Source organism: Babylonia areolata, chromosome 1, assembly GCF_041734735.1.
Source record: "Babylonia areolata isolate BAREFJ2019XMU chromosome 1, ASM4173473v1, whole genome shotgun sequence".
Taxonomy (NCBI): Eukaryota; Metazoa; Mollusca; class Gastropoda; order Neogastropoda; family Buccinidae; genus Babylonia; species Babylonia areolata.
The window spans coordinates 83,691,073-83,717,255 of record NC_134876.1 but is presented as its reverse complement, the minus strand read 5'-3'; the positions used below and the strand labels follow the sequence as shown (position 1 = coordinate 83,717,255).

Here is a 26,183-nt window from a genome sequence, read left to right as displayed (position 1 = left end):
CAACCGCCATAATGTCAGTCATCATTCTTATGCTGATGACACTCAACTCAAAAAGAGTGATACCCCTGAAATTGTCATCGCTCTTGCAAGAAACATCCAACTGCTTCCTGGACATACAAAACTGGATAACTCTAAATAAGTTACAGTTGAATGTGGAAAAAACTGAAGCAATGATCATTGGAACTAAACAAAAACTGTCTTCTATCACAACTAACACAATCAAACTTGGCAGTACATCCATCCATCTTTCCAGTTCAGTCAGGAACCTCAGTGTTGTCCTTGACAATACATTGTCCATACAAAAATTTATCAGACAGACATGTCAATCCTGCTACTGTCAATTGCGGCGCATCAGTTCTGTTCGGAAACATCTGTCCACTGACACAACATCTAGACTTGTTGTTTCTCTCATTCTCTCTTGCCTTGACTACTGTAACTTTCTACTGTCTGGTTTGGCTGCTTCATCCATTCAGTCCCTTCAGCGCATACAAAACTCTGAATCAGTTTGGTGTTGCTAAGCATGCCTGTTCTGATTCAACAAAAGTAGGACACCACCACATACTAAGCCCCTTACTGACAAAAATAACTGTTTGGTCAATATCTTAAAATACAGCTAGTGTTGATCGAATGATATTCAACGAATACGAATTATGATAATATTTAACAAAAATTATCCAGATAATTCTAAATCAGAAATAATGCACAGCATTTACAGACTAACAGAAGCCTTGCCATTACCTTCTGAGTTTCACAGTTTGGATCGCAGCTGTGATTCAGGAATCGAGAGTTGCTGCCCTTCAGGGTGGCATCGATCAGCTCATCAGCATTGAGCGCCATAAAGTAGTGGTGATGCATGCCCCGTTTGGCATACTGCCTGCTACGTCGCACAAACTCCTTGAAGTCCAGCAGCTCCCCAACGTACTCCATCACAAAGGTGCCCCTGAGATCACAAACACTAACTGCTTTTCACCAAAGCAATACAACGAAGTGTACCTGTGCACCATCATACACAAATGTCGTCATTGTTCAACTTTGCTGCTGGAAGATACTCAATTATGAATACAGTTCTGCAATAAATGTTATCATCATTAAACATTACTTTTGTAATTTACTTAGTAGTGAATACTGTTCTGTAACTGACTCCAAATGATGATCTGTGTGCAGAAACTAAGCAAGGACAGTGCCAAGCCAAGCAGATCAGTGGCACACTGCGATGACATGGCGGTATGACATGTGTATATCAACAAAGCACAGGTTAGCATAGTACTGAATCAATGGTTGATACAAGGCATTTGGACAGCTGTGGTTCACCTACTGTGGCTGACAAAAATATATGTCAGCTGACGATCTTTTCATGAAGCTGTGATTTGAAATTGTTATTTAATTCTTTATCTGGCTTCTTCTTTAACAGCTTTTCATGTATGTAATTCTAGACAGTAGAGCTGACAACACTTCAGCCTGTGCTCTTTTTTTAGCCATTCAAACTGATATGGATTTGGGTCTATTTCTTTTCAGCTATTGAAAAAAAAGTAATAACAGAGGTGCGGTATGATGTGATGCGGGATCTGTTCAAATCAGCACCCTCATCTGATCAGCTGGAACAAGTAACCAAGTTCACAGTAAATGTAACATTATATCTAAATTCAAACCTGCTGCAAAATCTTAAATAATATCAGAAAGATAATGTGACATGAATAAACATTCTCTTCAGGCAAATGCATACACATAAAAACTGCCACTGGTTCATATCTGTCAGTGTCACTTTCTCCAGTCAAACCGGAATCAGTCTGATACAAGTACTAGTCATGATGGTCATCTCTTCCAATCTCCATTTCTGTACTAAATATTTCTGTTTCACATCCTAAAGTCCCAATGCTGATGTAATGTTAAACAACTTCTTATGCCATCTATAAACTAAATATTTTCCAAAGAAAAAAACATCATCATGATCTTAACAGGAATAGTTAAATTCTCATTACTATTAGCATTTCAGTCATCACTTTTTTCTTCATTATCATTGTTCCTATCCTTTCAGTGCCAGAAAAGACCAAACAGACACTGCACTTACAAGCTCAGCATATCCTCAGTGGCTCTCAGACCCCATCCTTTACCAGGTCCACAGTTGAAGGGCTCTGTCTTGGCGTATTGTTTCTGTGAAGAAGACAATAAGTATTATGTAAAGGCCTTATCATAACAGTGAGTTAATCTACAACCTGATTCTGTATGGATGTACTATGAGGAAGAACTCTTGTCAGCTGCAATGTAACTGATATGAACATAAAATCTAAGTGCATGATATGCAAGACACCATGAATGTGTGTGTGCACATACATGCATGTATGCATACATGTTGTGTATGCAGATCTCTGTGTAGCTCTCTGCTTATCAACAGATACCTGTATCAAACTGTACATGTCTCTCTATCCATCTGAGCCAAGTATGTTCCTAGGAAGTGGTATGTACAAGATAACAAAAGATGGTATAACAGATGCATATCTGCACAAGCTGAATGTATTCAAACATAAATATGCACTATTAATGATTATGAACACATCCTAAAAACATGTCCTTAGTATAAATACCACAAAAATAAAAATGTCTAAGGTGCATGTAATCAAGTGATCAAAAAATGAATAAATATATGCAAGACAGCTCATTTTTCTTTATTCTTTATTCTGTATGAAGTAAGATTTTCCAAAACTTTTAAAGTTGAAACACCTCATTCAAAAGAAAGCAAGCAATTGAACGAGCACATTTGTAAAGTGAACTGATCAGTCTGAGAACTAATTTAGGATAAAATCAACTTAACTTTTAGTTTTAATCTGCATTTGTGAAAGAATTACAAGGAAAAGTACACCACAATGTTTTTCTGAATCAATGTATACAAATCAAATCTATCAGAACTGACAGTAAAAGATATCAACTTGCCTTCTGGAATCTCTTGTTGGAGCAATAATCCATACATGGACATCTGGATCCACTGCAATGTTTAAAAACAAATATAAAATGATTTTTTTTTTTAATTGAAACAACTGAAGTTGACAATCTGGTGCACAATTTTATTCCCATTCTTTGTGTTTCAAAATACTGCCCAATAATCATTTAATATAATGTTCTACTTCGACAAAGTTATGAATGGCAAAATGTTGTCATACTCCTAAGAATTCTCTACATCTTCTGGACTCAGATCTCAAACATGAGCCTCTAGCCCTTCATAACAAGAAAGAAAATACAATGACAATTATGAGATGGAGGCAGACAGACCATGCTGCTTGCTTTAGCTTAGAGTATATTTGTGGAGAACACCCACTGCACCTTTCCGTATTTTCCAAAGTCCACAGATCTTCACCTCTTTGTTTTCCAAAAGAAAGAAAAATATTAAACAAATCAACACGTCAGTTCAAGAACACATTGAGTTAATAAATACTACAAATTTCTGCAAAGAACAACTTGTAACCGGAAAATATGAAATACTATTTTGAGCCCCAAGAGAGCAATACACTGCGTCACATTCAAGTTTCGTCCCATTAGTTTTTTCTGAACTGTGTTGTTATCTATTTCTGTATTTGCATTTTTTCTGCAAGTTATTTTCCTTCTACATCTCCTACATAAATACAAATAAATATCTGCAGACACATTTTCAAAATTTCCTTACCATTCAATCATGAGCATTCTGTTGAGGCAGTCATCACCACACGCTGGTATACCTCTTGCGCGGTCAGACTTTGATGTAGTACAGTCACAAATCATCCTTTTCATGCTCTTTGACTTTTTTCTGAGAAGTCAACATCAGAGAAAAGCATACAGACACATAAGAAACACACACACACACACACACACACACACACACACATTTATGCATTTGTTACTAGAAGCATAAGTCTGAAAGAACCTGCTGTTTTTATCTCCATTTACGCAAACAACTGCATATTTTCTTGAACAGGACAAATTACAAAGCAAATTACACAGCAAATCTCACCTGACTGTTTCTCAGACTCTGAAGAAAAAATGTATCATGCGAACTGCATTTTCAAATCAGAATACACAGTCAAATATCAACAGAAGATTAAGGGGAAAAAATATTCAATACATAAAATGAAATCCCCATTTTATGAACCCTCATAGCATTATATGATCCTGAAGATCACCTTACAGTAGCTACACAAATCCTACATCACAACTGATATATCACAACACAAGACAATGCAAATCAAATCTCCGTGAAGGTTCAATACTGACATGATATCCATCTTTCCACAGACACATGCACAAAACAGCAATACAACATGCTTTTTAAAAAGATGACAAAAAGAAAAAAGAAAGACACAAGCAAACAAGACTTCAAAGTCTGCAACACTCATGTGCAATACCCAGGAATAATGTTGTTTTGATTTTAAACAATACTCGCAGAACATATCATCTTGCCACAGCACATTTTCTGCTGCACACAATTGTGAATCTGACCTTTGATCTCTAACTTGAATTTTGATGTGGATCATACTCTCACCATGGCTACTTACTATACCAAGTCTGATATAATAAAAAAAAAAAAATTAAAAAACACTTCATATAACTTTGTAAGACATGTATTCTATTGATATTTTTTCTGTTTTGCCATATAATGTATAATGATCTTGACATTTGACATCTCACCCTTTATACTACATCATCATGAAGAGTATGGCTGGAAAGGTCTCACTCATAGTCACATCTACCATTCAATAAAGTTTGGTTATTTTGTACCACTTGTGGTTGCTGAGAAAATGCAAACGTTAAACTATTTAAAGTTTCACACACACACTCACAAAGACAGACACTGCAACAAAGACTCACTTTGTTTACATACACCAGTCAAAAAACATGAAGGAACAGGGAGAGGTGAAAGTGTTGTCACAGAACAATCATTACAACAGTTAGGAAAGTAATGAGAAAACCAACAGACATTTCTGCATAAAGGCACAATGTGAATAACCAGTCAGAAGGCATAATAGTCATCACTTGCTAGAATTCCCTTTGGCTGTGGTCAAACAGTGAGGACCCAGGGAGAGCCTGGGTACTCATTGTAGCAACTGTGAGTTACATAAATTTGGCCTTGACCCATATTATTTCAGTTCAGTTTTCATCCAGATCAAGCCATTCCATTTCACAGCGCCTTTTCAAGTTCAATCCTTGGTTTGAGCTGGTTGAAAAGACTGAAATGGAACAAACAGCCGTTGAGAATTACTTAGAAAGGCTCTGTCAAAAGATGGATATTAGTGTATGTTTTCTTTTCTGTAGATTTCTGTTCACAATGGGAAAATCACAATGGAGTGCTTCTTGTTTAGAACACCTGGATAAAGAGTCTTCCCTGTCATCCCCCACCCCTGCCCACCGAAACAGACTGAAAACAAAACTGTCACATCTTGCAAACAGGCTACAAGACCCGTTATTCATGACTGTGAACAAAAGAACAAGGTATCAATCAAAGCATTTAATTTTTAAGAGAACTACAAACACATATGACTTGAGTGCATATTTTGAGAATCTGTAATGTGCTCTTCCGTGACCAGAAAAAGATCTCGTTTCACAGGAACAATCAAATAAATGTTTAAATGCTAAATGCTGTGTGTGTACATGTGTGTGTGTACAACAAGTGAGGTGGACAAACGGTGTCATGATGTCTATTTACAGTGAGTGTGTTAACTGATTTGTCTTATTTTATCAATGCGTTGTCCACATATGCAAAGCACTTTGAGCTCTATTTGAGGAAAAACACCAAATAAGCTTTCATGATAATGATGATGATGATGGTGGTTATTATTAATATCATTATCATCATCAGTGTTATTACTATTACTTTTATATTATTATTATTATCAATTCAGACAACACACACTGACCACATACCTTTCAGTCAGGTGGATGTTCTCAGTGATGACTTCAAACACAGGGTAACCATCACCTTCCTCTGGTGCTTTCTCCTGGCTTTCAGGCTCTGCTTCAGGTTCCAGTCTCAGCCGCTTACTCACTGGAGCAACTGGGGACTCGGCTTCCTGTTTTTCTAGTGCTTCTTCCTTCTCATTTGTCTTTTTAGCTTCCCTTTCTGCTTCTTCCTGACTTTCTCGCAAAAGGCGTTTAGAAAGAGGAGGAGGTGGTGTTGAGCTAGTTGCCTCAGCCTCACTGTTGCGTCGCCAGCGGGATTTTACTTTGAGAGGTCTAAACTCAGAACTGCTTGCTTGATCCTCTTTCACGGACAGTGTTTCAGCAGAATTTGTAGATGACACAATCTCTTCCCCCACTCTCTGAAGACTGACATCTTCCATCTGTGACTCGGGTTGACTTGTTTCCGCTTCTGGCTTGCTCTGACTTTTTTCAGGTTCCTCAGGGGTTGTTTTCTTCATTTCAAAACAGGGTTCTGCATTGGTAGATGTTTCAAATTCTGGCTCAGACTTGGTCAACTCGTCAGAAACAGTCTCCTTGGCCTTTGCTTTATTTTCTTCTTTTGAAGTGGAGTCCTTTCGCATGGCTGCCTCTTTCTGTTTCTTGCTTGTTTTTGGTCGTCTTGAGCTGGGCAGATCCCCAAACAGGGCTGCTTCTCTTGGATCTGGATGCAACTCTGCTTGTAGGTGAGCTTCCATTTCAGCTAAGCTCTCGTAGGGGATTTGGGCTTCAGCTGGAGGTGGAGCAGCAATTGAGTAAGGCTCTGTCCCATAAGGTACATGAGGGGGAGGGTGAGAAAAACTCCCAGGAGGAGGGTGTCCACGGATGTATTCCAGGTGACCTGGTGGGAAATGTCCATGAAAGGAAGGATCCCCTCCCATAAACATCTGTCTTGCTGGATCCTGAGAAAATGTACTTGGGTCAGGCAACAAGGGTTGTGTGTGCTGCTGTGGTGGAGGATGTGATGGTAGTGAAATGGGTGGGTGTGATGCAGGAGGAGGCAGATGGGGTGGAGGCAGGCCATGCTGGGGATGGAAAGGCAGCTGTTGTTGAGGATGAAGAGGGGGAGGATGAGAAAGCTGTTGAGGTGGCTGCTGAAGGTGATGGGGGAGGTGCTGTGGGTGCTGCACTTGGGTCTCTGCTGCAGTGGAAAGATACTGTGTAGCCATACTCAGAGCCTGGTCAGGTGGATACCCCATAGCTTGGTACTGATGCTGAACCACCTGCAGAGTGGCTGGGTCCAGTGGTGCTGTGTAGTTTCTTCCTTGCCATACATTCTGTGGATCAGCATAACCTTCTGTGGGGTGACCAAAGCTGGACCCAGCTGTTGGCACATGCTGGGAGGCAGTCCCAGAATTCTGAGGATGCTGTGACTGGACTGAATGATCACTTGTGTTGGAACGGAAGAAATCAGTTGACAATGGAGGTATGCTCTGGGCATCTGTGGCTTCTAATCCCAGTTCTGAAGTCTTTCCCGTTTCCTGGAAGCCTTCACCCTTTATCTTGACAGATCCTCTCTCTTTACTGGGACTAAAACTTTTGTCACGTCCATACTGCCTTTTGTCTCTGCTGAGATCCCGGTACCTGTCAATGCTATCATCTCGCCGTCTGGTAGGGCTGCGGTTCCTTGTCCTATCCATGCTGCGACCCGGGGATCTGCTGTGGTCACGAGATCTTTGATCACCTTCATCTGTATGCCTCTTTGGACTTCTGCCACGTGGACTTTCTCCACTACAATCTGGAGAACCTTCTCTATTCTTCTCACGATTTCTGTCTCCTCTGGACTCAGTGGTGCGATTTTTATCAAATGGAGAGTTTCTGCCATAACCAGGACTAACATCTCGAGGACCCCTGTCTGGACTTTTACGTCTTTCTGGGCTTCTGTGTCTGGAGCGATCTGGACTTCTGCTTCTTCGATAATCAGAGGATCGCCTTCTGTTTCGGTCTCCACCACGGTCAGGAGAGACAGGACTGCGATCTCTTACACGATCACGATCACGATCCCTTTCTCTCGGACGACGTCTCTCTGGACTTCTACTCCAATCTCTGCCCCTGATTTTATCAGGGCTACAACTGCGACTTCTGCTGCTGCGTCTTCGGCGTCTTCGATCGTCTTCACGCTCCCGTTCCATTTCCCGATGTCGTTCACGATCTCGCTCTCTTTCTCTCCTTTCTCGTTCCAATAATCGCTCAACTTCTCTTTCTCGTTCTCTTTCTCTCTCACGTTCCCTTTCCCTTTCTTTTTCTCTTCTGTCTCGTTCCAGTAATCGTTCAACTTCTCGCTCTCTTTCTCTTTCACGTTCCCTTTCTCTCTCTCTTCGCCGTCGATCATCATCTTCCCTTCGTCTTCGTCTTTCATCCTCATAATGCTTTCTCCTATCACTGTCCTCACTCCGATGACTTCGGCTGTAACTGTCATCTCTGCGACGTCGGTCATCTTGATCCCGCCTTCTGCTCGAGTCTCTTTTGTCTGAGTCTCGTCGACTGTCCCTTCCAGAGGACCTTGAATCTGTTTTGTTGGTGGTTTCTGTCTCTGATTCACTGCTGTCTGAGTCTCTGTCTTCTGATGAAGTTTCCTCCTCTTCACTGCTCTCTTCTTCCCCTTCTTTCGTAGCAACAGCTCTGCACTCAGGCCAAATCATTTCACTGGGTTCTGCCTCCTCAGCTTTACGTGTTCCTGTCAATACCATGACAGGGAACCCAACTGTGACCTCTGGGACTGGAGCTGGAGTTGGAGCTGAATCCAGGACTGGAACAGGAACTGGCGCTGGAGTGTGGAGAGGCACTGGGGTTGGAGCAGTATCTGACTCAGGGGTTCTGGCCACTTCTGAAACTGGGTCCTGACCAGTATCTGAAGCCAGGTCTGAGATCTGTTCCAGAAGAGGAGCACAGGAAACAGATTCCTCATCCTGATTGGCTGCTGCTAAAGGACTCTCTTGCAGTGGAACCACTTTCTTGCCAAGCACAATCTGAATCTTGCCTACTTTGCCAAAGGACTTCATAGGCTTTGAGCTAAGTGGACTTCGCAATGGGAATGAGATAGTAGGTTTCACAGTTATACTCTCTGTCTGCTTTGTTGAGGTGGAAGCTGATGATCCAGAAGCGGTTACTGAAGCAGGAGTTTGTGTAGCTTCCCCTAATGGTGAACTGAATTTGGAAGGTTCTTCGACTATTTTTGGACTGGGTTTTGATACAGCTTTTGATGATGATATGCCCTCTGTAGAAGCCTCAGCACTAGGTTTATCAAGCTTTGCTGAAGTTGGCAAAGAGCTGGAACCACTGACTGTACCCTGTAAATCTGAGGACACTGCATTGGGTCTGGAATTTTCTGCAACAGCCAAACTTTGTTCTGACTTTCCTCTCTCTCTTGCCATGGGATGTGTTTCTCCTGGTACAGGAATGGAAGAAATTGGAATATCTAATAAAACTGAGCCTGGTTTTGAAGTCAGTTCTGTGGATACACTACTGGGTTTGGACTGGACAGAACTGACTGTTCCCACTTGAGACAAGCTTGACTTGGATCGTACAGCCACAATGGTCTCAATGGGAGGTCTAATGCCCCGATCTCTTCTTTTCATCCCACTGCTCCAGCTTGCTGTCCCAAAGCGTCCAGTTTTCGCTCGTGGAGAGGTTGCTGTCTGAGTTACATGAGAGTGTACTTCTGTCTTCACAACACTGACAGCTTCACCACTTCTGTCCTCTATGGACGGGGCTGGTTTCATGATCCCTGAAAAGGTGGTGGAATCAGCGGTGACAATTACACTCTCTTGATCTTTTTGAAGCCTGTTGTCTGTGCTTGATTCAGGCTGGTGTTCACTGACTTTTTTAAGTCTGTCTGCAGACATCTCAGTGTCTTTACATTCTGCAGAAACAGATACTTTCTGCTCAAACTTTTCAGCTGACTCTAGCTCTAAGCAGGTTGTGGAAGAAACATGAAGTTGTGATTCAGTGGATGTATCAGTAAATGTTGAGAGTTTTGGGGTTGTTTCTTTCTCCCAAGCTGAATGGTCAATGTCCATGTCCATATCACAATTTGGATAAAGTTCTTTGGCAGACAGAGCTTTTTTGTTACTGTCTGTATTATCACATGACTGAAGCAGATCAATGTCAGCAGCAGGAGAAAGAGAGCTGGGTGAGTATAGCCCACTTTGAACTTCTGAGTGTGATGTCTGAATGTTCAGCGAGTTTTCACCAGAGACTGTAAAACTAGTTGAGGTTTGGGTGGATGAGATAATACTCTCTTGTCCATTTCCATCACTTTTTGGCATACATTCACCAGCCACATCCATTTTTTCAACAGATGGGTCTGATTCATATGACTCTGGCTTATAGTCTTTCAACTCAAGTTCAGAATATGCTTGTGTATGATTTTTTTCTGTACCCCCCACATCTTGACAATATTCAGAATGTTCACACTGATCAAGGGGAACAAAACTGCTGTCTACCTCAAGGGAGGTAGACGAGGCTTCCGCAAGAACATCACATTTTGACACTGCATGTAGACTGACTGCTTCTCTTCCCTCAAACGTTAAGTCATGAGTATCTTTTGTAAATGCAATGCTCTCAGCCTCATTATGACTTGATGAAGACACCTCATTACTTTTCTCTGCATCTTTAGATGTGAATTTTCTTGACAGCTCTACTGATTTCAAAGAAAAGACAGCTGCCCCAAGCTGAGGATGACTTGCTTCTTCAGTGATTGGCAAAAGTACATTTTCTGTTTTGGATGTTTCACTGGCTATGCCAGTATGTAGCTGATCTTTTGTTTTTGCTTCTGGAGAAGGTATTTCTTCTTTTTGACATGAAGGAGTTACAATGTCTATGCTGGAATGACCAGATTTTTCAGTAACACCAAAGACAACAGCACCTTGTTTGACATGATGATTACCTCTTTCCTCAGAATCTAAAAGCATTCTGTCTTCACCCACAGCTTCATGAGGAAGCAATGATTGTTTAGTGTGTTCTGTCCCTAGATCAGAACATAACTGCCTGTCACACTTCGACAATGCTTCTTTGGGGGTACTATGTTTAATTTTTGCAGTTTCCAATGTGTCCTCCATATCTCTGAATGCAGTTTTCTTTTTGTCTGAAGCTTTTTCTGAAGCTGATGGTACATCTGCCATTCTGCCATCATCAGAATCTGATAATGTAGCATTTCTATCCAAGACTTTTTCTGACCAGATCTGGTGTTTTGATGAATCTTCTGTTCTCGGTTTTTCATCTTGAAAATGAGACACTCTTGTTTTCTTCCCAGAAGACTGTTTATTATTGTCTTCCTGTGACACTTTTCTTTCAGGCTCAATATTTTTAGACAGAGAGCGAGGAGATCTCTCTCTATGTCCATAGACAGAACTTCTCAATTTCTTTCTTGTGGTGGTTTCATCAGAATCAGTTGAAGATTCCGAAGAGGAAGATTCAGTTGAGGTTTTTTCTTTCAGTTTAGAGTTAGGCCTTTTGGAGAGCTTACTGTGCTTTATTTCTGACTTGAACTTACTTCGTTCTATCCTCTCTCTTTCTTCAGAATCAGAAGAAGATTCTGATGAGGTCTGTTCTTCATCCTCAGAGCTGGAACTAGAGCTGGATTGCTTTTTATGTTTAATTTCAGTTTTGTCCCACCTAGACTTGATTTTCTTTGACCTCTTCAAATCCTCAGAATCAGATCCAGAATCTGAAGAGGTTTCTTCTTCAGAGCTGGAACTTTTGGGGTGCCTTTTATGTTTGACTTCAGATTTGTCTGACACTGACATACTTTTCCTTGAGTTTCTCTCTTTATCACTGGTACTGGATTTGTGAGCATTTTTTCCAGAACCAGCTACTTCGTCTTCCTTTAACTTTTGACAAGTGGTCTTAGAACTTCTGCTGCTGTCCTTTGAATCAATTTTTCTTTGGTGTCTTCTTCCAAGTTCCTCGTGATATGATTCTGACTGAAGCTTTTCAGCTGGCAGTTTTTTCGCTTTAAAACTGGGCTTATCAGTGTTTTTCTTTGATGAATTATCTTTGCCATCTACATCCCACTTGGACTTCAAACTCTTTAATGGTGCTTCGTACACAGGTTGATCAGTTTCTAAAGAGCCCTCCTTTGAAACTTCTGCTGAGGGCTTGAAACTTTTTAAAAGTGCTTCGCCCACAGGTCGATCAGTTTTTAGAGAGTCCTCCTTTGAAACATCTGCTGCAGGATGAGCTGTCTCCACTTCCTGAGCTTGCTGTTTCTCAGATGCCTCTGACAGAGATGCTGATGCCTTTTCCTTCTGAAGACTTTCTTTCACAGGGCTTTTGTTTGAGCTGTCTTCTTTCTCTTCTTCCTCACTGGTGCTTCCATAATCCAGTCCAAGGCTGAGAGTCTGGCTTTTGGGAACAGAGCCCCACACTTGCACAACTGGAGCCAGTCGACTCAGACGAGCTTTTTCTTCTTCTTTATCAAGCTCCCACAGAGGTACTGAGTGGAAGAGCCTTCCTCGAGGTTTAATGTCCTCTTGCTGGGCTTCATCTTCATGCTTTTCTTCACCCGTCTCATGATTGTGGTCACTGCTTTTTTCAGTCATCACACTTGTTTCATTATTTTCAGCCATGTCAAGGCCAAATGGGAAATTTTCAATTCCAAAGGTTTCATCATGTGCCATGCTGCTTTTCTCCATGTCACGTCTTTCACTAATTTCCATCAAATGTGGTTTCACTTTTTCTTTTGAAGTCACACTTTGTTTCACCTTTTCTGCTTCAGTCAAATTTGGTTTAACTCCATCTGTTTCTGTCACACCCTCTTGTATCTTTTCATCTTCAGCCAAATTTGTCTCAACAGTTTCCTTCTTGTCTTCAAGATACGATTGACGAGTTCTTTCAAGGTCAGATTTCTCAGCCTCACATTTGTCTTTTATTCTTTCCAAATCAGCATCAGATTCTCTGTCAGTTTCTTGAGGTTGGAACAGCTTCGAGTCCTTTCTAATTGGTTCCTGAAGCTCTTCAGAGGTACTGAGTAATTTAATCCCTTTGCTTTTTCTTGAAGATTTTACAGAAAAACTAATTTTCTCCACCACTTTTCTTTCTGCTTTTTTAACAGAATCTTCTGATGTAGTCTTAGCATCAGATTGTTTTCTTGAATGCTTGGGCTCACAAGATTCAGCTGCTGATACTGTTGAAAGCTTTTGTGGGAGATCAGTCTGCTCTGTCTGAGAGAATGACAAAATGTTCACATAGTCATTATCAGACTCATCAATATCCATGTCTGATCCCCCTTTGTCTAATCCTGTCCCCTGAACTTTAGATTTCTCCTCACTGTCAGAGTTCTCAAGATCCATGTCAGATTCACCTTTACTGGATGCTGTGCTTCCAGTCTTGGATTTTTTCCCAGCTTTGCTTGAAGACCCAGTGGCAGGAACAGGAGGTGATTCTCCAGGCAACAGAACATCTTTCAAATCAAATGTCACTGCTTCAGCACTGGAATACAGCTGCTTCACTTTACTCTTTTCACTATTATTCCCTTTACCAACTGCAGAGACCTTTGAAGAAGAGTCAGGTGAATGTCTGCTCTCATTGTCACTATCAGATGCCTTGTGTCTTCGTTTGTAGTGACGCCTGGCTTGGTCTCTGCTCCAGTTTTTAGCATGTTGGCGTAACTTCTCTTCTTCACTATCTCGCTTTGACCGATATGACTGACGAGTGAATGATTTACTTCTGCTACGGCGTCGTTGACGGACCCTGTCTACACTGTCCTCACTGCTAGAGCTGGAATGGCCACGGCCCAACTTCTGTCGAAAGCGACCTCTGTTTCTCCCACTCCTATCACTGTCACTATCACTACCATGCTGATCTTTGTCTCCCCCACTTGTTCTACTTTTGTCTTTTCTGCGAGACAATTCAGACAGGTTTGATGCATGACCAGATTTTCGTGCACTTGTTTCTTTATACCTGTCTCTGCCTGAAGACTTTCTTCTATCTTCACTGCTATCAGAGCTGTCACTCCTATTCCTGTCTTTTGTTCTGCCACTTTCTTTTTCACTTTTCTCATTTTCTTTCCTTTTCTGGGATCTCTCTTTGCCTCTGCTGTCACTTCTGTCATCTTTCTTTGACTGGCTTTTCGTATCCTTGCCTCCACTTTTCTCTTCCTTTTCAGAACTACTCTCTTGATCACTGCTGTCATTCCTACATTTCAGCAACCTTTCTTTTTCCTGACCATCATTCCTGTTCTGCTTCTTTGATTTATCCTTGTCTTTGGTTCCATGTTTGTAACTGTCTTTCTCTCTGTTGCCACTGTCACTTCTGTCTCTCTTTCTCGACCTGTTTTCTTCATTCTTGCTTTCACTTCTGTCTTTCTTCCTGGATCTGGTTTCTTTGTCCCTGCTATCACTTCTGTCTTGCTTCCTGGATCTGGTTTCTTTGTCCCTGCTATCACTTCTGTCTTTCTTCCTGGATCTGGTTTCTTTGTCTCCACTATCACTTCTGTCTTTCTTCCTTGATCTAGTTTCTTTGTCTCTGCTCTCGCTTCTGTCTTTTTTCTTTGATCTGGTTTCAGTATCCCTGCTGTCACTTCTGTCATTCCTTTTCAATCTGCTTTCTTTGTCCAGACTTTCACTCCTTCTCAGGCGGATTTCCTCATCCCTGTTGTTGTTCCTCCTGGATTTTGAGTCATTATCCTTACTGCTACTTGTGTCTTTTTTCTTTGGCTTAATTTCCCTGTCTCTACTGTCACTTCTTTCTGTTTTCCTTGGTTGATTTTCCTTATCTCGGCTACTGCTTCTGTCTGTTTTATTCAGTTTCTGTTCTTTGTCCTGGCTGTCATCTTTTCTGTGTGACCTGATTTCTTTATCTTTGCTGACGTGTCTCTCTTTCTTCCTTGATCTTTCATCACTTTCACTGTCACTTGCATACCAGTCTCTGCCATCACTCTCATTTTTCTGCTTTGAACAATTTTCTTCATGTTTGCTGTCATTTCTGTTAATCATCGTGGATCTATTTTCTTCATCTGAGTCTTCTTCTCCTGGTTTCCTTTCTCTGTCCTTCTCAGGCTCCTTTGTTTTCTTGGATACTGCTTCATTCTCAGTACCAGTTTCTGCAGACTTTCTGGATGTACTGTAATCCTCTTGGATGTGTTCTTCTGTTGCTGTGCCTTTTTCTGTGTTTTGTGCATGTTGTGATTCACTTTGTTCATCCTTGTCAACTCTTTCACTTCTCTCTTCCAGTGTTCTTGCTTCATCACCAAACTGTGGTTGTGCCACTTCAATCTTCTCATGGTTGTCACTGTCTTTGTCTTGCTTTATCCTGCTTTCTTTTTCCAACTTTGTGATGGCGTCTTCTGTCTCAGCCTGGTCTCTCCTGTCCATATCAATGCTTTCTGATGCATTGTGCTGATCAGCAAGCTGCTTCATTTGTTGGTTTTCCGGAACCACCTCAGATGTAATGAGCAGGGACTCACCAGTATATGACTGTTGTTTTTTATGGTCAAGTGGATCAGATTTTACAACATTTTTCTGGTTGGACTTGACCACTTGAAGCTCTGGACTTTCAGAAGAGGTATCCCAGCTTTTGTCATCATGTTTTAACTTCAGAAAAATCATTGCATCACCACTGGCTCCAGCGCCCTGGTCTCTTGGTTCTGTTATGGGAAACTCTGTTGTTTCAGAACTTGCACTTCTATCTCTCCTTCTTTTCCCCTCAGCACGTTCACCACCACCACCTGTTCTGCTCTCTGTCACAGGTTCCTTTCCAGTGGCTACCTGACTTGTGGTACTGATATTTTCCTTGTTGCTACCTTCTTCACTTTTCTTGTTGCCTTGGCTTGTTTTGTGTGATCTATGTACGTCCTTCTTCCGGCTTGTACTTCGGCTCTTGTGTCGTCTTCTTTTGGGTGAATCTCTGGAATCTCCACTGCTGCTTCTATCTCTCCGCCGCCTCCTGGACCTATTCTTGCTGTTGCTTCTGCTTCGTCTTCTCTTTCTACTTTCATAGTCTGGGCTGCTTCTCCTGTGTCTATCTCTGCTCCTGCTTCTTCTCCCACGTCGGTAACGATCTCTGTCTCTGCTGTCACTTCTGCTTCTTCGCCTGTGCCTCCTATCTCTGCTGTCACTCCGACTTCTGTTTCTTCTCCTGTCACTCTCTCTTTCTCTGTCACTCTTCCTGTGTTTTTCTCTGTCTCTGCTTTCACTGCGGTTCCTGCGACTTCGTTTTGAATCCACATCTTCCTGACTGGTATTTCTGGAAACACCTCTGGTCTTCTCCTTACTGTCGCTATTTTCTTTGTCTGCAGATTTGTTTTCAGACTCCTTCTTGGTATTTGCTATCTGTCTGTCAGGTGATCTGAGTTTTTCTTTACCGTCATTCTTGGTCTTTTTGTGTTTCAAATATGTTTCTGCTGACTGGTCATCTTTCCCTTGAGTGCTTTTTGTAGACCCACTGTCTGTGACACAACTGTTTAAGTCACCTTCTGTAAGTGATTTTGAAACACATTCAGATTTCATCTTGCCCTCACTGTCATCCAGAACATCTTTGTACAGTTCAGAAATTTCAGCAAGTGCATGTGAACTTGATTCTGTTGTTTTATTATCAGCAGAAACACACTTTAGTGATTCTATCACCTTCTCAGGTTCTTTTTCTTGCTTTTCTTCACAATTTTCTTTGTTTTTGCTACTTTCCGTGTCATTTTCACTTTTTTCATCTGCCACAATATCTTTTTCCTTGATTTCTTTACTTTTTTGGTTGGTGTTGTCATCACTGTTTTGTTCTCTTCCGATGCATTTGTTCTTCCCTTTGGTGTCTTTGTCTTCTGTTGTCTTGTCTTGACCGAATTCTGCATCTCTGTGGTTGCTGTCCTCTGGGTTTCCTTTTTGACCAGACTCTGTGTCTCCCTGGTGTTTTCCAAGCTGCTCACCCGCATCTTGATCACTTGTAATGATCTTCTTCGGCTCCTCTCTTGGGCCAGTGCCCATCTCCTTCTGCTGCAGTGCTGCAGAGATCATAATCTGTGACTGCATTAGCAGCTGTTCCTGCAAGATAAGCTCTGAAGCAAGCTCTTGATCAGGACGAAACAATTCTGCCTTGGACTTTTTAAAACGAGCTGGCAGTGTAGTTTCTTCAGCTGGTACACTGCTATCCATCTTAGCAGTCTCTTCTTCTTTTTCATCTTCAGGGCTTTTCAGTGTAGGCTTCTTAGATTTAAGCATAAAGGAGATCTTCTGGACTTTGATGCTGGACGGCTTCATGGAGAATTTGAGTTTGCCCATCATTGGAGACGATGCAGGAGTTTCACCAGCACTGCTGCTCTCTTCAGTGGAGGCTTGTGATGTACTGTCCATTTTGGCAACATTCCCAAGGGCTTTGTTCAGCAGCTTCTTTGCCAGCGTTTGAGGTTCAGTTTTCTCTTCATCTGAAAGAAACAGTAAACATGCACTATAGACAATGTAACACAATGAAAATATGCAAAAAATTATGAAAATCTTGTTATACGCTGACGACATTACCGTGTTTTTAAAGGACAGAGAGGATATTGCTTCAGTGCTCAACATACTATGCAGTTTTAAAACAGTGTCTGGACTGCTAATTAACAGAAGTAAGTCTGAAGCAATGTGGCTGGGGTTTAATAAGAATATTGAAAATGAAGGTTTCGGCTTTCGATGGGCAGGTGAAAGTAAAATTTTGGGTACATATTTTTCTAACGTTAAGCGCTTCAGAAACTGAAAAGAATTGGACTGATAGAATAAAAACAATTAAATGAATGATTTTCACATGGGACAGATGTAATTTAAGCTATCTGGGTAAAATATGTGTGATCCAAAAAACGATGTAATTTAAGCTATCTGGTAAAATATGTGTGATTAAAAGTTTTTTGGCATCACAGTTCATTTGTGTTATGCAGGCCATTTCTGTTCCAGAAAAAGTTTTGACTGAAATAAGTGCTATGTATTGTCCCTTTTTATGGAGAAAGAAAAACTGTAATAAAAAAGCCTTTGGAAAGATTAAAAGGCACATAATTATAAATGAATATTCAAAAGGAGGTCTAAATATGGTTGACACGAAGCTTTTACAACAGTCTTTTCAGTGTGAATGGCTGATCAGCCTGTCTGAAGCTTCTAATGGATGTAAATGGTCATGGATTCCACAAATTTACTTTTCTATATTCCGAGGAGATTTTTCTGTTTTATACTCCACTGTTGGAGTAAAGAAATTTAGAGGTCTGGAGGAAATCCCCTCTTTGTTCTGGTGGGAATTGCAGAAGGTGTGGCTTCTGAATAATGAAATAAGCACCCCTGGCAATCTTCGCATGGAATGCATTTGGAATAATAAGAGGATTACTTATCAAAATAATGTTATATACTTTAGAAAATGGGCTGTCAAAGGTATAACATACATACATGATTTGCTGAGCCAAAATACCATCATATCATTCAGAGAGGTTCAGGATATTCAAGGACCATCACCAGCTCTTTTTCTTCAGTATGTTGCAGTACGTCAGGCCGTAACATCTTTTCTGAGGATTTTTCCCAATTATATTTATGATGAAGTTCAAGAACATGTAAGTGTCTGTTTTAATGGCAACAATTTAAAAACTGCAAGAATATTTTGCACAAGCATGACTGAACGGTTTGCTTGTATACCCCATTGTGAAAACTACTGGTTAAATAAATTTGGAATCTCAACAGACAAGACTTACTGGGGTCTAGCTAGAAAAACAACAGCTGAAAGCAGATTACAGGAGTTAAACTGGAAAATTTTCACAATATATATCAAACAAACATTTTGCTGTTCAAAATGGGAATTGTTAACAACAAATGAACAGTCTGCACTAATGAGGTAGATTATGTTGAACACTTTTTCTTTGACTGCTACAAAATTAATTATGGTCATGCATAGAAAATTACTTTTTGGGGAAAATTTAACCTTACTTGGGATTCCTGCAAAGAGTGGTCTTTCTTCTAAAATGGTAAAATACTTGAATCATCTAATTCTCACTGCAAAATTGAACATCAGCAAATTTCGGTACGGCACTCCCATACACATTCAGTATATGTTTGACAGAGAATTGTCATTGAGAAAACTCATAAACAGCAATCATAGATAAGAGACCTATGCAATCACAAATACTACATAATACTTTTTAAGTTTTTTTGTGTCTTTTTGTTTGGTTTGTTTTTATCACTATATCACACACACGCGCACACACACGCATACACACACGCACACACACATGGACACACACATGCTCTCTCACACACATGCACTTCCATGAGCATGCGCACAAACATACAAACACAAATTCACGATACTCCATGCCAGCATGTCCAATTGTATGGAGCGAGAGTGAGTGACAGAGAGAGAGAGGCACAGAAACAAGCACCAAAACAAAGCACTCTAGGTCAGTTAAAAAAACCAGTTATGATTGTAACATGAGCTAACCCTAAAGCAAGATATAGTATTGTCCATCTGTAGTAAAATCAATGACACTGAATTGTGAATGAATGGGGGGGTGGCCAATGAAGAGAGGCAATGTGTTGCACCAAATTTAAAAAAAAAAATAGAGAGAAAAAAAGAAAAAAAAAAAGAAAAGAAAGGGGAAAAAAGGAAAAAGAAAAAGATACATGGATGCTCCATTGTCTGCATGCAACTGAGGCCCCACTTTTTTGCTAAAAAAAAAAATAATAACAATTAAAAAAAATTAAACACACAATAAGTTCAGCTTTCTTTTCATCTAATTCTTCATCGTAGGGTTTTGTTCTTTAGCTTACATCAAAAATCTAATTTCTAACAGAAACCATATCCTGTTGATAAAATAGTCACGGTGTGTGTGTGTGTGAGTGTGTGTATGTGTGTGTGTGTGTGTGTGTGTGTGTGTGTGTGTGTACATGTGTGTATGTCTGTGTGTGTACATACACATACACACATAGACATCTGAGTATCACATACCCACTTTGCTTACACACACACAAGCCAAAAATCACAACAGTCATTCCTGGTGGAGGTACAGTGGAGAGGAAAGGAATGTCAGCAAAAATTAAAAGTTTCAAAATACAGTTTTAGAAATCAATTCCACAACTGGAAACTGGACAGGCTAGGCCTGTATGAGTATTATGAGTATTACCTTTGGAAGCTTCTTTTGCTGGCTCAACATTTGTTGGTCCGGAGTTGGAAGGTTCAGCAGGTGGTTGTGGCAGGGAATCAGTGCTTTCCTTCAGAAGAGCAGGATCTCCTCCTTCTACAGGTAATACCTCTGGCACTGGATTTTCTACCTGTTGCAGTTACCATGGAACAAAATATGATTTGAGTAAACAGGATTATGTTTCCTGACTCTCCTAAACCCAACTCCACAACATTAAATCACCAGCTAACTCCACCTCTTACGACTCAAGATTCTTTCCAAAAATTACCACTCTGTGTGTGAGTGTGTGTGTGTATGTGTGTGTGTGTGTGTGTTACCTCTTTAAACTAGGTTTAGTGTGAAAAACATACTGATACATTGGCACATAGGGCCATGGGAACATGGGTATGCTCCAGAGGACAGGAGTGAATTATTTTTTTGTTTCTTGTTGTTTTTAATTCAGAGTACATGTTAGTTTCACTGCTATTTTTAATTCAAAGTGCACTAGATTTCATCAAAACAACTGAGAACTGATTCTCAGTCGGACCTAAGTACCGCATTATATATGGCACAAGAGTTGGTTCCAACAGCACAGAACAGATTATAAATGGGCTTTTTTCTTTTCATTATCAGGAAGGAAAGGGAATGCGTATCAAGAAGCATAGCAACAGAAGTTGTCAGTGACACCATATCTAAGTTTCACCCCCTTCCCCTCGCCCATTTTCTGTCTGGATTTGAAGAGATTTCAGGAAGTCTTCTGGGGGTTTTCCGTGGCAGTCACGCTCAAATGACAAGCGGCACTTTTTAAATCTTTTTTTAATAAAATAGAAAAGCACATTTACACTTATCCACGTACCTCACACATTCCTGCAGGTGACAATGACTGAAATATGGGTGCAGTACTTTCACATAATTTAAGAAGAGGGGGAAGAAAGAGAGTGAAGTGGTGTAGGGCGATAGGTCAAACAAAGACCAGACAGGGCATGGAAAAGAGGCATGGTCATGACTTAAGTGAACTGTGTTCATCTAGCAAGAACTGGACACCAGCCAATCATCCACAATTTTCATGAAACCCAAGGTTCAGAGACAGTTGATGGGAATCTCATAATTTGATCTTTTCACATTTTTTGTCACTGACCAAATCACTGAGTGATTTGTTGACCAACTCCTTTGTACAGCAGACAAACTGGATGCACAGCACACATTTTACTGGGTCAGTTGCAACCTGGAGGGAGAAAGTATCAGCAAAGAGCTTCCCCCTCTAAAGGGGGGACGCTTTTTGGTGCTAAAAAATTGACTGTGTAGTTTCTGATAACGCTGACTTTTTATCTTGACAGAACCCTCGTTTATCATTGCTGGGACAGTTTTTCACTTAAAAGTTAAAATGTTACAAGTTTACCAAGGCTGTGATTGTTATCATAAACATACAACCTGTTTTATTTTCTTCTACAGGTAGTTGTATTTTGTTTGTTTTCTTTTCAGGTGTCATTCTTATCTATTGAGGTGGAAATAGAGTATTATGGTGCACACAAATTACTAACATCACTGTTCAAAATGAAAAGGGGGGAAAAAAACTCAGATTCAGAATCCATATTCATTTTCTGTCATTAAAAATGTTTACTTTGCTTCTGTATCTCATATAGTTTTTGCACTAGAATTTTTATTATTACCCCTGAATCCTCAAATTCACTGGCAAGGGAGAGCACTTTCAATTGCCAAGTTCCCTGGCACTGAACAGATTAAATAATAAAAATGCAAACAAGCAACATGACAGTAAAGCTGTACATACCTCATAATACAAGTTCCTGTCCTCTTCTTTATGTTTCTTTTTCTTTTTTTTCTTTTTCTTTGAATGATTGCTTTCATGGCTGTCCAATCCGGCCTCTTCTATGGGAGGTGGGAGAGGAATGGTGGGAGGCAGGAGGGGGGCAGAAGGGGGAAGGGATGGAGCACTGGGTGGTGGTGGCGGGGTCACAGTGGGAGGAAGAGAGGAAGAAAGCTTGGGAGCTTCTCCCTCTGGCAAAGGCACACTGGCTAAATCAAGCAGGTTCCACTGCTGTTGTTCTGCCTGCTTGACAGTTGCCCCTGGTGCTGGTGTCTCAACATCATCCCTACAATTGTAAAAAAAAATAGATTTTTTTCATATGAATCCAAAAGTTATGCCAGAGACAACTGCCTAAGCCAATTCCCTGGCCTTTAGCAGAAAATCTAGTGAAACATTCCAAATATGCTTTGACCCAAAAGATTTTTTTTTTTAAACACATTAAGAGAACGAACCATTAACTACCCACAACAAACTTGGTGGTGCAAATATTTTCAGCAGATTGGATGCCAGACACAGATATTCATCCACCATGCTTCAGTTGATGAATCATCCAGCAAACTGACCACATTCAAAATCCCATATGACCAAAACCTCTTTTAACTCTCCCTTTGCGACAATGTCTCCCAAGATATTTTCCTATTTAAAAAAAAAATTTAAAGAAAAAAAAAGAAGTTAAAACCCAAGCCGATGTCCAGGAACAACTGGTATAGTGAGATAATATTATAGTCTACACAGACTATAGTAAAGACAGCAAGGACCATGATCTCAACCTGCATGAACTCATGAAAGTAGCAAGAAGCAAATGGCTTGTTTTCAATCTTGACAAAAGTTACATCAAGGAGAAGTAAATCATATGTTTAGATGTGGTATACTATGCTGATGGAATGCATCCTGATCATAGAAAAATGTGCTAAAATAAAGAACTTGCCAACTCCATGCACACCCAAGTTGTCAGATCCCAAAGTTACATTGAGAGGTCTGCTGAAGACAGAAACAAAGCAGGAGAGGAACAGTTCACATCAACAGGCTTTCCAGGTCAAAGACATAACCTATAAAGAAGATTCGCTTGCATACCTCAGCAGCAGTCATACATGTGGATGCAACACAGTTCAGACTTCAAGCAACATTTATATAAGAAGGAATAACATTTGTTTTCATAAGCAAAATGCTGACTAAAACTAAACAGTGCAATGCCAATACAGAACATGACCTGCTTGCTGTGGTCTTTGGCTGTCAATGCTTACATAACATGGGATGTATTTCCAAGCAGAATCTGACCAAAAACCACTCAGATACAAAAGAATAAACACAGGCACCCCCAGACTCCAGTGAACGATTCTACCACCATGGCAAAGAAATGGGACTTGCAGACTGCCCAAGTTATGCTGCTTCAATACCTGAAGGTCCAAAAATTGTTGAAGGCGGAGGGGAGTGGGGGGACGTTAGAACACATCACCACTTAATCTACATATTCCACTGACACTGACACTGATTCACTGACAAGACTAGATCTGATGGCAAGATTGGCCCCATCAAGCAGCCAACCAGCCTTCACGCAAACCCAGTTGACATTCTTCAATCATCACTGGAACCAAGAGACACCATAACCCAAGCACAACAGAGACCAAAATGGATGTCCCAAAAACCACATAAAAATGTATAAAGTCCAAAGGCAATGACACAATTTATTTAAAAGTTCAGTGTTCAAGATTTGTTTTTTTCTAACACAAGCAACATCGACATTTCATTATTAATTACAAAGTTATTAACTAAACTAAGATAGATAATCAGATGAATAATCTTAAATATCTCAAACATGTTAATCTGAAAAAACGAAAGAAAAAAAAAGTCTAAAACAAAAGTAAAAGCATATTCATACATCCTCAGGATACCAAACACAATAGATGAATAATACTCTTTTTTCGTACAGCAAAAGGATTCTTGCAACAGAATTTTAAACAACACCCTTGTTGCTTTGGAAACATATATTTTACATTTAATGTGACCAAATCATAACGAATATGTGGCAAGGCATAATTACTTGCAACGAATAACTTGGTCTAAATAAACAATGAATTTGTGCGGCGATGTGCGTTGAATTTTTTTTATTTCGCTTTCTGTCAATGTATACAAATTCCAATCCAGTAATAACATATTTGTCAGCATGGGACTCTCTCCACATTGTCTCACAAAATTTTGTGACACACGCAGAGTCACTCAAAAGCAAAGAACAAACCTAATTACAGATTTCTGTTTGCAAGTCATGTGTCATGGAACATCAACCCTAAGTTTATTATAAGCCATATTGCCTCGCAACTGCTAAAACGCAATGGCAATCGCCAAGAGGAGACAACTGTGCTTGAACATGAATGCCATCTTGACAAATTTCAACTGTAAATATTACTTCGTTTTACATTTACTTCATAGCTTAACTTTCCTCATCGTGAGATTAAAAAACGCTGGATAAAAGCATGTGTAACGAAGCAATTAACAGTAATCAGTACAACTGTTGAACAGTTATGGGCGGTGGATTATCACATGAGACATGCGACTGATTTTTTTTTTTTTTTTTCGTGATTATGGATGAACATAAAAAATAATGTAGTTTAGTGAAATACATACTCTGTTGGCGACTCTGGGTCATAGAAATCCATGGTTGTTCAAGTAGGCAAAATAACAAGTGGGCAGCCTTTGGCGAATCCCGCTTGTATTCTTGCTCCCTTGACCTACTGAGTTCTCTGCACTTGTTTCCGAGTTGGTCGGCTTGCATGGGCAGGACACATTTTCTTAACTTTGCTCTGAAACAATATAAACACGAATCAAAATATATCATGATCCAGAATATGTCATACATAAATCTTTTACTTGTCTATCATTTACAATACAAAACGATTAACAGCATACGAAAATAGTAATGGAAAAGTTCAAACGCTTACTTAGCTCTCTCTCGTATCAGGCCAACATCGAGGAGTAAAACAAAATATCGTCTGGAATTTGGACCTCTGTCGGGTCAAGACGAAAGGAAAACAAACTTGCTATGTCGAATATCATCGATATTTTGTTTTCAGGTTATCTTGCGTGATTAATGTAAGATATGGTTTATAATGTCAGAAACAAATTCCACATTGCCAAGAACACGTCAAACCGTTCCATATACGCTTCACCACATGAAAAATCATAGACCCATCGAGCTGGCCAGGCCATGAATGTCAACCAAATACTTGAAGAAGAGGGGTTGAAGGTATTCAGTTGGATTGATTTGAATTAATTTCTTTCTTCAGTTTTTGTCAAGCGATGTGTATTTCTTTATTTATCGATTATTGTATTCATTTGTGAAATAATGAAATCCAAGAGACGTGTGTTATGTGTCTGAGGTATATGCCTCAAAATTAATGACTGAATGAAAACATGTGTAAGCTATTACCTCTGGAACATTTATGTAAAATCTGAAAATGTAATTTTTTTGCAGAATAAATTGTGTCATGCATGCTACAACAAAATATACACACAAGAATTATGCATGCACCAATGTTCATAATTTGACTGCTTAATCTCAGTGAAACAAATGCAGTACGTATGACTTAACATTTTTATGAAGTGCAGTAACACACACACACACGCGCGCACACACACACTCACTTTCTCATTTATTCATTTACTCATACACACTACAGATGGACAAATAGACACAGACATGATCAGGTAGTTATTTAGTATATGCATACATTTTTTGCTTGTGTGTATGTATGTATTTCATGTATGCACATGTGTGTGTGTGTGTGTGTGTGTGTGTTGTTGTTCTTCCTTTCTTTCTTTCTTTTTTTTCTTTTTTTTTAGAGGAAGAATATTGTGTATTTTGTATTTATTGGGTTATTTAATTTAATTTGTCATCACAACAGGATTCTGTTTGTGATCAGTATCAGTATCAGTAGCTCAAGGAGGCGTCACTGCGTTCGGACAAATCCATATACGCTACACCACATCTGCCAAGCAGATGCCTGACCAGCAGCGTAACCCAACGCGCTTAGTCAGGCCTTGAGAAAAAAAAATTGTGAAATTTGGGCTAATATCCCCTGGGAGAGTGCATTGCCATTGTTCAGCATATCTTAAGTTTATTTGTTTGTTTTTGCATGCCTTTATATTTTGCATGATTACCTATCAAAGTTTTTTCTTCTTCCAAGACTCTTGATTTTATGAATTGTTTTTCACATGCACTAAGTGCATGCTCCAAACATCATGGTTCAGTGGAAGAGGGTGAAAATATATATTACACATATTTATCTTTCAGGCCTCTCAGCAGCATTATCAAGTTCATTCTCTCACAGTCTAAGCTCATTCAGTCCACAAATAGCTATCAAGGTTGCCATATGAGACCTCCCA

The 26,183-nt window shown here is 40.1% G+C and overlaps 1 protein-coding gene across 7 annotated transcripts in view; it reads right to left on the bottom strand.

Moving 5' to 3' along the window:
• Positions 1-24,772, bottom strand: part of LOC143288544 (uncharacterized) — a 59,196-nt gene extending 34,424 nt beyond the window's left edge. For all 7 annotated transcript variants that reach the window (XR_013056117.1, XM_076597140.1, XM_076597157.1 and 4 more), the window contains exons 1-9: positions 24,740-24,772; positions 24,426-24,601; positions 21,768-22,089; positions 19,982-20,129; positions 5,887-17,272; positions 3,656-3,775; positions 2,929-2,980; positions 2,069-2,151; positions 739-940 (exon numbers count right to left, since the gene is read on the bottom strand). Coding sequence is in view for 6 of the 7 variants with exons in the window: in XM_076597140.1 (XP_076453255.1) it covers positions 739-940; positions 2,069-2,151; positions 2,929-2,980; positions 3,656-3,775; positions 5,887-17,272; positions 19,982-20,129; positions 21,768-22,089; positions 24,426-24,457 (12,345 nt within the window). In the remaining variant the exon portion in view is untranslated. The remainder of the gene's footprint in view (positions 1-738; positions 941-2,068; positions 2,152-2,928; positions 2,981-3,655; positions 3,776-5,886; positions 17,273-19,981; positions 20,130-21,767; positions 22,090-24,425; positions 24,602-24,739) is intronic.
• Positions 24,773-26,183: the final 1,411 nt, after the last annotated feature.